The sequence below is a fragment of the Neolamprologus brichardi genome, chromosome 3 (genome assembly GCF_056152115.1).
Source record: "Neolamprologus brichardi isolate AB-2024 chromosome 3, ASM5615211v1, whole genome shotgun sequence".
Taxonomy (NCBI): Eukaryota; Metazoa; Chordata; class Actinopteri; order Cichliformes; family Cichlidae; genus Neolamprologus; species Neolamprologus brichardi.
The window spans coordinates 21,363,298-21,374,302 of record NC_142106.1 but is presented as its reverse complement, the minus strand read 5'-3'; the positions used below and the strand labels follow the sequence as shown (position 1 = coordinate 21,374,302).

Genomic DNA, 11,005 nt, shown 5'->3' with positions numbered 1-11,005 from the left:
GATTTTCTTGATCATATATGACTGTAAACTTAATGTCTTTGAGGTTTGAACTTTTAAAATGTAACAAAAATTAAATAGTTAATGTTTGACATTTAATATTATTTTTCATATGAAAAGTTTGATCACACTCGATCATTTATACATTTAAATATAAAACTAAATGATACAGGCCTGTATATTGTGGAGGATCAACATGTTTCTTTGCCCTGAGCTGTGTCTGGCAGGCAGAGCGTCTCCACAAATCTGATGCTTCTGATTTGGAGAAAATGAGCTGAGGGAGACACCTGGTGGACAAACACAGACATGACAGGAAGAAAGACTAAAGTGCAGAGTGGAGACAAACAGCTGAAAATACTTGTTGGAAAGGATCGTCATGCTTCAGAAAAACACACAGCACACACTCTGGTCGTGTCCAAATTCATGGGCTGCATCCTCCTGAGGACCCGGCCTTCGCGGTCTTCGTGGGCCGGGTCCTCAGGAGGTCGGGTAGGCCGGAAGTAAACGGCTATGGAATTGGACGGTCTAGCCTTCTCGATCTACTCCCGCCCTTAATTCAGAGTATTTCCGGTTGTCAGCGCCACGGCACCAAAATCGAAAATGGACCCGAAATCTTTCTCCGTTTTTTGTGTTCATTTTTAATTATCAAATTCAAATTCAAATTCAAATTTTATTTGTCACACACACACAACCATACACAGTATGACATGGGGGTGAAATGCTTGTAGCTGTACAATGCCCGACCATTAAATGACAGAAAAAAGTTTTACAGTATTTACAATTTACTACAAAATTTACAAATTAACTTAGGAATTTACAGTAAAAAAATAAAAAAATAAAAAAATAAAAATGTGCAAACAGCAGAAAGAGATTATAAAGATTATAAATTATAGGAAATTATAGGAAATGTGTGGTGGTGCGTGTGGTGATGTGATGTGTGTGAGAGTCCAGTCTTATAGTGATGTGTGTGGGAGAGTCCAGTCCTACACCTGGTTCAGGGCCCGAATAGCCTGGGGGAAGAAGCTCCTCCTCATTCTCTCTGTTTTGGCCTTAAGGGAGCGGAAGCACTTCCCAGACCTCAACAGTGAGAAGAGTCCATTGTTGGGATGGGAGAGGTCCATCATAATCTTCCTAGCTTTGGACTTGCACCGCTTGGTGTAGATGGACAGCAGGTCAGGGAGCTCTGATTGAATGATGATATCAACGAGCTAACCCACATTCTCGCCTGAAAATATGTTTAAAGTTTATTTTGTGGCCCAGAAAGATTAATAAGAGTAATTTTAAAACTTAGTAGTGGCCGCCATTGCCGGAAACTGGAGCTTGGCTGGGCCGCGCTATGAATTCTGGGATATGGTGGGCCAAGAAGGACACACCCGACCCATCCTTCAAATTCGGGGAAAAGGAGGACGCATTTGTCGGCTGCATTCGGAGGAGTCTACGATTTTGGACAGCCTTCGGCGCGTCGCTGTGACGTAATCGGTCTACAAATGCGGCCTCAGGAGGATGCAGCCCATGAATTTGGACACGACCTCTAAGAGTCCTTTATTTGCACTGAAGGAGACACGTGAAGAAACCAAATCACACAATAATGACATGAACACATTTATAGTCAGTGTTCAAGATGATGGATAGAAATGAAAATCATGGAGCATTTATGCATTTTTACCTCTGTGTCACAGAAACTGTTCAGCTATTCTCTGTTTTTTAGTCTATTTATCAGGAACCTCTGTTGATTTTATATGTAAAGGATTTTTCTTCTATCAATGAACCTTTTAAGGGTTTTCTCATAGTAGTTTTGGGGAGTTTTTAATTAGATTTACATCTTCAGAATAACTTTGTGATGTCAGATTAGAAAGTCTGTGTCCAACCCTGGTGTTTGATCAGATGTTTGATCCCTGCAGGGTTGGATTTTTTTCTATGAATGATGAATTTGTTGTATTTGATTTGAGTTAGATTTTTACTGATGGATGATTCATTGTAAAAAGTGGATCTACCAACAGTTTTTTTATTTGTTATTGTGATTAAAATGTCAAACAAATATATTTTCCACTTTTTGTGTGACAGAGGCAGGAATTTCTCTGTCCAGCATGTGGAGAAATCTGCTGTTAAATCAGAACATTAACAGGTTTCAGGTTGTATTCAAACACATATTACTTTGTATCATGTGTCAGCAGGCATGTGTTAACAGGGACTATATGACACTTTAGTGGCTTTAATGCATATTTATATGTTTAACACAGTAAGGTGCACAGGTTCATTATACTAAAAAGAGAGAGGAGATGTGCTTCCAAGATTTATTATCCAGACAGGGAAAGCAACTTCACATTCAACCATACAGGGAAGAGGACTTCAGGACTGAGGCTTACCAGCAGGTGAGAATGGTCAACACAAGGGGAAGGCGGATCCATCAAATAAATAAATAAATAAATAAGTAAAAATAGATCAACAGTAACACTGTTTCGTCTTCCGTGGACTCTGTATCGCCTGAATCAGATAACTCCGCTACTGTGTGTTTGAACTCTAAAGACTTTATTCAGAGTGACACCTCGGTGTCAAGTTGAAACTGTCTTTGGCACCATTAACCTAGTTTGCCAAGTGACTGTTACTGCTCCTGAGCTCCGCTCTGCACTTCCAGTTCCTGTTCCCAGGGCAGCTCGGGCCCAGCTTTCCCTTGCACCCTTACCGGTTCCTCGGGTGGGGGAGGCTAAGGTCTAGCTTGTCCCTGCTTCAGTTGCCAGGCTAACGGAGGCTGTATTAATCCCTGCACCCGTACCTGGTCCTTGGGTGAGGATGGCAGACACCCAGTTATTGCCAATGCCTGTTCCCGTTCTCCGGGTGAAGGCAACCGTGACCCTGCCGACTCCTGCACCCGTTTCAGTTCCCTGGGTGGGAGCAGCAGAGGTCCAGCAAGCTCCTGCGCCTACACGGGCTCCCAGCGTAAAGACAGGAAGAACCCAGCTCGTCCCTGCACCCGTATCTGTTCCTCGGGTGGGGATGGCTGGTGTTCGGCCAGGCCCAGTACCCATCCCTGTTCCCCAGAGGAGAGCAGCTAAGAGTCAGTTACCTGATTAGTCACAAGTTCAACAACCATCACAGCCACCAGCACAACCATCATCACAACCACCACCAAAACTTTTGTTTCAGCCATTAGCTCATTTATCAGCTCAGTTTCCTGTTTTATCACCAGCTCAGCCTCTAGTTCAGTTTCTAGTTCAGTTCAGTTTCTAGTTCAGTTTCTAGTTCAGTTTTTAGCTCTATTACTTGTTCAGGCTTTAGCTCTGTTTCCAGGTCCCTCTCTAGCCCAGCCCTGTTCACTTGCTGTCATCCTCTGCTGAAAGCTCTGGTGAGCTCATTCAGTCATCTGAGGACTGCATCTTTCTGACAAAGCTCAGACAGACTGTTAGACAGACATGCCCTGTGCAGCTACAGTTAGCTCCGCCTCATCTGCACCTGCTGGCTCTGCATTCGACTCTGCTGGGGGTTCAGGAGAACTGCTCCGGCACATCCTCGTCTCCGCTGGCGGCTCTGGTGAGCTCGTTCATCCGCCATCTGCTCCATCGTCTGTGGCTGCCACGTTGCCATCTGGTCCAGTCTCGTCGGCTGTGGTTACCACACTATCGTCTGGTTCTGCACCTACCAAGCCTCCACCAGTACGCCCGGTGCCCGAGAATCGTCGCCCACGCCCTCGTTTGCTCAGTCACCACCGCCGTCTTCCACGTGTACGGCCTCTGGATCTGCTCAGTTGCCTGCGCCGCTGCCACTCTTCGCTATGGACTGTTATGCCGTTGGCCTGAGGGTGGGCCCCCTAAACTGGACTTGACCCAGCTCCTCAGTTTGAGTTTTGGGCTCCTGCTGCTGGAACTTTGATTTCTTTGGACTGCTTTCCTGGACTCCAGCATTTTTGTTTTAAGCTGTTTTCATGTATTTCTGAACTCATGCTGAATTAACACAATGTATGTGACACTGATATGACTTCTGAAATGTCAAAGCAGCAACAGGTGCAACATGCCAATAAATTCTACGGTGCAAACAGCTCAAGTCAGAATATTTTAGACCAAAACTAACAACACTGTGAACAGCGCACAAATATTAACAAACTCATCAGTCTGATTACAGTTTGTTTAGATAAATCCAAGAGGACGTGTGATGTTGATGTTAAAACTGTTGCAGTGTTTTCAAATGATGGGACAGAGAGTGTGCTCATGAATACTGAGGTGATGGTGACATTATTCATTTTTATTAAGAAATTAATTCTGTTTTTCTCCCATTGTGCTTGGAATGAGCTTGTTTCTGTTTTTGGTAATAATCTCCCCGACTTTGGAAAACCCTTTCACATGGTACTGAGGAGAGTATCCCACAGCAGGCCTGTAAAGGTTTGGATCTATGCACCTCTGCCTAGATGATACCCATAGTAGTTGTAGTTGTAGTTGTAGTTGTTCCCCAGTTGCTTGGCACAAAACAAACACTTCACCTTGGAATTGAAAAAAACAAAAGCTTGTGAGTATTTTAGCAGTAACACATTTCATTATTGACGTGAACATCATGTGTAATATTTTACTGAGAAAGATCAGCTCAAAGTGTTGCCACACAGGAGGAAACCCTTCTCCTTTTAGCAGGCTCCATGGAAACAAGCTCCTCTGTGTCACAGCTGAAACTGTTCGTAACTCGCACCAACACTCGAAACACTTTCTGAACCAGCGAGACTTCAGATGTCATCGGTGACATCACCGTCCCTTAAAGAAGTGAGCCTGAATATGAGCTTCATCAAAGACTTCCTGGATTTGTCGACACACGCCTCGTTGTTACATAACATCAATATCCACATTGTACACATGCAGCTATAGTGATGAAAGACAGAAACAGGGTGTATGTTGTTAACAAAATGACAAACCAAAGCATCATTACCAGCAAGATAAGTCCCATAAATATCAATCAGGTGTGTATAAGGTTCACCTTTTTGTATCTGACACAGAAACAAAAGCACAATGTTGTCTGCAGGTTGTTGGGAAGTCACTCTGAACCTGTCTTCCAGAAAACAACATGGATGTGCAGTTTTTCACTAAAACGTGTTTTTATCTCAGATGTAAATTTATCCAGTGAATCATTAAACTGTGAAAAATTAGCTTGTTTGTGTGTGACATAAAACACTCAGTGTTCACAACACTCATGTGTAAAAATGTGCCGATAATGTGTGTTGGGAGCTGATAACAAGTTAAGACAGCCAGCAAAAGTGTGCCCTCGATAATTGTTCTTTTAACAATGCTGGTTAATTCTGTCGTGTTCATGTTGATTCTTAGTAGCAGTGTGTGGATGATAACAAAGAGAGGGAAGGTAGCCAGAACGGAGGGGATCAAACTACCAGAAGGCAACATTGCAGACATAGGGGACAGTTACAAGTACCTTGGGATCCCGCAGGCGAATGGGAACCATGAAGAGGCCGCTAGGAAAGCTGCAACCACCAAGTACCTGCAGAGGGTCAGGCAAGTCCTGAGGAGTCAGTTGAACGGTAAGAACAAGATCCGGGCTATCAACACCTACGCCTTGCCAATGATCAGGTACCCTGCTGGGGTAATAGGCTGGCCAAAGGAGGAGATAGAAGCCACTGACATAAAGACAAGAAAGCTCCTTACCATGCATGGTGGGTTTCACCCCAAGTCCAGCACCCTGAGGCTGTACGCTAAGCGGAAGGAAGGGGGCCGGGGACTGGTGAGTGTCAGCACCACAGTCCAGGATGAGACAACGAACATCCACGAATACATCACAAAGATGGCCCCAACTGACAGCGTGCTCAGTGAATACCTCAGGCAGCAGAAACCCAAGAAAGTGGAGGAAGGCGAGGAACCATCATGGAAGGACAGGCCCCTGCACGGTATGTACCACCGGCAGATAGAGAAGGTGGCTGATATCCAGAAATCCAGTGGCTGGACAAAGCTGGACTGAAAGATAGCACGGAAGCACTAATCATGGCAGCACAGGAACAAGCTCTGAGTACAAGATCCATAGAGGCTGGGGTCTATCACACCAGGCAAGACTCCAGGTGCAGGCTGTGTAAAGATGCTCCAGAGACAATCCAGCTCATAACTAGCAGCGTTTCATGTATGCTAGCAGCCAGGCATACATGAAACGCCATAACGAAGTGGCCGGCATAGTGTACAGGAACATCTGTGTCTGGAAGGGCCTGGAAGTCCAGAGGTCAAAATGGGAGACGCCCCCAAGGGTGGTGGAGAATGACCGAGCTAAGATCCTGTGGGACTTCCAGATACAGACGGACAAAATGGTGGTGGCTAACCAACCGGACATAGTGGTGGTAGAAAAACAGAAGAAGACGGCCGTAGTGATCGATGTAGCGGTTCCGAATGACAGCAATATCAGGAAGAAGGAACACGAGAAGCTGGAGAAATACCAAGGGCTCAGAGAAGACCTCGAGAAGATGTGGAGGGTGAAGGTGACAGTGGTCCCAGTGGTAATCGGAGCACTAGGTGCAGTGACTCCCAAACTAGGCGAGTGGCTCCAGCAGATCCCGGGAACAACATCGGAGATCTCTATCCAGAAGAGCGCAGTCCTGGGAACAGCTAAGAAACTGCGCAGGACCCTCAACCTCCTAGGCTTCTGGTAGAGGACCCGAGCTTGAAGGATTGACCACCCACAGGGGCGAGTGGGGAATTTATATACACACACACACACATATATATATATATATATATATATATATATATATTAGGGGTGCAACAATACTCGTATCGATATTGAACCGTTCGATACAGTGCTTTCGGTTCGGTACGGATATGTATCGAACAATACAGCATTTTAAATTTATTTTATCAACTTTCCTTCTGACGGTGCTGTCTGTGTTGAGCGCTCAGTGGATCTGCGCTCGACAGTGCAGCCTAGGCGGAGTAGTCGAACACAGATTCACTGAGCGCAGGGCAAGCTAGCGAGACAGAAGTTAAGCTCTCCTTGCAACATGGCAAATTGAACACCTCCCCCCCCCCCTCATTCAGATCTGGCATTTGGAACTATTTTGGTTTTCATGTGATGTATGACTCTAAAGGTAAGCGCGTCATGGACTAAAGTAAAACAGTATGTTGGATGTGCCACGCAATGTTCAATTACATGAGTGGGAACTAATGTGTTAGCGCAGTTAGCTCGTTAACGTGTTGGCCGTCCAGCCCCGTGCACAGGGCAATCCGCGGTAGCTCGTTAAAGGAGATTTGCCGTGTTGTGGCGTTAGCATCATTTCAGATTAACGCTGACAGCACTAGTGGGAACACAACGAATATGACTGCACATTTATGCCGACATCATCCTAGTGCAAAGACAAGTGGAAGCAGACAAAAACAACAAGCACGCATGCTACAAACTTTAGCCGAGTCATTTAGACAGCCGTTAGCACATGATTCTCCTTATGGGGACCTGATATGTTTAATATGCTGCTGAGAATATAGCCCAGAAGAAGCGTATAGTATAGCTTTTATTTTGGAAAGAGCCATTTCTCTGTAATAAACTCTCTTTTCCAAAGATGAGTGATTCCTCAATCAGATACAGGGCTGCAAAATCGCTAGCCCGATGTCCCGGGGCTAGCGATTTTTCCAGTCGGGCTGCCCTGCCCGTCGGCCTATCGTAGGAAGGAAAAATATATGTCAATGCTTTTGCATTCTTTCGGAAATGTAGCTGGGTAATTATGTCATTGGCATCGGTGAGCCACTGTCAATATGTGACATATTGAAATCGCGTTTGAATTTGCGCTTGTTTTTTGCTTTCACTTTGCAATTGCGCGAACTGTGTATAGAGAGCGACAGCACTGATTGGTGAGTGATGATAATTTGCGCACCAATTCCTCTGACATCATCTTATCAATCGTTAGCTTACTATGCAAACATGACAAGTGAAATCTCCCGCAGCAAGCTTAAACATGTGAGAGGTTGATAGCGCAGAGAATCGCTGAGCGTCATGTGAGTGCGTGTGTAAAAGCAGCAGGATATATATTTTAGTTCTGCTGAGCCAAATAAGACAGGTCAGGGTGAAGAAGTGACAGCCAAAGAAAAGCTTACCACAAAACGGAAAAGTTATGACAAATCAGACTATAAGGCAAAAAGAAAGTGCAGCTTTATGGTTTCATGGACAAAAGAATTTCTGTGGCTGCAATATGACGAGCTAAATAACCAGGGCAGCACATAAGTGGTCCGCAGGTGCGCATTCGCTGTCAAAATAAAAAACGCGCACAAGATAAGAAGTTGCAACGCGTGTTTGCATACATAAGATTTTCTGGAGGAGGACAGACTGTTAGGAGGTGGCGGGTTTATTGTTGTTTTTTTGGTTTTGTTTTCCTTCTTGGCACAGGTAGGCGGGGCGGGGCTCGATGGCATTCCGGCACACCTGCGGCGCATCGGACGTCATTAGGGAGCGCTTTTATGGAGCTGAATCTCGGACGTCTGGTGTCGGAGTATTATCGTCTCATAAGTGGTAACGTGTCGGTGCTAGCTGAATCTGCTGATTCCACGCAATTGAGCTGCACGTTTCAGGATCCATCATCTGCCTGCTTCTCCTTTGTTTTAGTCTGTCCCGCTGCCTGTTCGCCTGCTTAGGTTTCTGTGTGTGGGCTGCTGTGGATTCGTGACGGAGAATTACTTCACACCCGGCTGTGACCACCACTACATCTGTGTGTCAGTGTTGCAAGTAAGCTCTCCAACTCTCCTCGTCCACTTTTAGTTGAACTCTCGGCGATCGACGTACTCTAACTTTGTTTGTCCTTCGTTCTTAGGTAATTCCGGCGCGTCATCGGTCCGCCCGCATACCCCCCGGCTCCGTCTTATCCCGTCAGCGTTGCTCTCCGTGTACATTTTATCTGTCACTGTATATAGCCCCTTCCCTTGTAAATACTCCCTCATCTGTGTACATAAAACCTGCATCACTTCAACCCTGTGCTCGTGTGTTTTCTGCCACTAAATCCATTCGGGTAAGGTCCCCTTAACACAGACATTTGATTAGAACTCTTAAAGATGTCGAAGAAGCTCCTTTAAGCAATTACTGTGATGTTCCTCCACCTCAAAAGAAATGTCAGAAGGAGTCCGAACCACAATAGAAGCGCGTATTCTCGGAAAAGTGGTTGCAGGAGGTGAGCTGGCTTTAAACAAATGATGAATGCACAGAGAGGTGGTGCAGAATGTGCCGTGGAAATTTAATAAATGACAAATTAATAAAAAGGCATGAACATTTTTTGTATCGAAAAAATATCGAACCGTGACACCAAAGTATCGAACCGAACCGAACCGTGAATTTTTTGTATCGTTGCACCCCTAATATATATATATATATATATATATATATATATATATATATATATATATATATATATATATATATATATATATATATATATATATATATATATATATATATATAGCTCAGTCAGTGAAATCTGTCCGTGTATGTTCGCGTGTGCAGGATGTGATATAATGTTATTATTTTACCAGCAAATGTTACAGTCTAATTGTTTGTTATTATTAATTCTTAATTATTATATTTTGCTGTCAGCTTGGAGGAAACTTGTGTTTCTTTCATCAGTCTCTGCATTCCTGATGAGAAGCTTCTTCAGCAGAAAAGCAGAATGAAAAACACTAAACACTGATTTACTCCATCAGAACTAGTTCCTATCACAAGATTATTATAACACTTGATTCCTCTGCACACTTCATTCACAACACAACACAACACACTGCTCCTCTGCAGCTTGAGGTGACTGAGGGAGGTATTTTTGACTGTGAGAAGGAGTCAGATTCAATATGATTCTGCAGGTCACGTATATATTGCAGGTAGTCAGAGCCCAGAAATAAACATCAAACTAAACAGTTTGATGTTTAGTGACACAAGAGGTCAGACTGTAGATTTTCCTTCTTCTAGTTCTACTGACTGACCTTTGACCTCATGTGTTGAGGACTCTTCACCTCTGTCTCCTCTCACAGGGAGAACATGATCTGCAGGATCCTGCTGCTCATCATCCTCACCTCATGTGTCTCTGGTTAGTTTACAGCTTCACTTTATGAACTCCAAATAAAGCTTAACAACAGATTTGTTCCAGTTCTCAGTGTGTCTGCTCCTCTCTTTCCCTCTCTGTCTCCTCAACAGGATCATTTGTAGTCAATGTGACACAGACCTGCTATCAGGCAGAGGAGAACCACAACATCACACTGGAGTGGACGTTGACCACCAAACATGACAGATCCACCAAAACTTTCAACATCCTCTGTGAACTCTTCATCAGTGATAAACTCTCAGTCCTGTATCATGTTCATGAAGGTGTTGAGGTGTCAGAGTCTCAGGATGAAAAGTTTTCAGGACGAGTCCAGAGTGACAAAGACGCCCTCAGAGAAGGACGAATCAGACTTCAACTGTCCAGACTCACGACTGATGACTCGGGTCTGTACCTGTGTGAGGTCAACACTGATTATGGCTTCAGTGTTGGAAGATGTCGACTCAACGTCACTGGTGAGATGATTAAGTAGAAAAAATAATAGTCATTTTTTGTAAACATCTTTATCACTGCTGTACTGACTGTGCTGTTTAACAACAGACTTTATGAAGCTTTAACTGTATGATTCATTTATAACTGTAATATTTAATATTATTAAAGTCCAGATTGCTGACATTTTCATTCTGGTCTTTAACAGCTGCTGATCAAGTCCAACCTCAGAGATCAACTCTGAGTGGAGAAGTAAAGAGTTGCGGAAAAACCATGCTGAGCACTATACAGGGTCTAACAGCACTAACAGCTCCTCTGTCTGCCATGCTGGCTGCTTTCATTTGGTTTATTGTAGGAAGGAAATCAAAGAGCAAAATCAAAAAACCCTCAACCTAAAGACTACACGACTGTCTTCCTTTAACTAGTGGCGGAAAATAATTTGTGAAATAAAATTTGAGATTTCCTGGTGTGTAATTGAAGTTATCCCAGCTGAAATAATCAGTGATCATGTAAATAATGTTGTAGAATAAAAAAGATTCTAAAAGCACT

General features: G+C 44.0%; 1 protein-coding gene across 1 annotated transcript; it reads left to right on the top strand.

Annotated features, from left to right (window-relative positions):
• Nucleotides 1-4,618: 4,618 nt before the first annotated feature.
• Nucleotides 4,619-10,852, top strand: LOC148103856 (uncharacterized). Its single transcript, XM_087834622.1, has 4 exons — nucleotides 4,619-4,638; nucleotides 9,960-10,015; nucleotides 10,123-10,482; nucleotides 10,665-10,852. The coding sequence occupies exons 1-4, from the start codon at nucleotides 4,619-4,621 to the stop codon at nucleotides 10,850-10,852; spliced, it is 624 nt and encodes a 207-aa protein (XP_087690748.1).
• The last annotated feature ends 153 nt before the right edge of the window (nucleotides 10,853-11,005 follow it).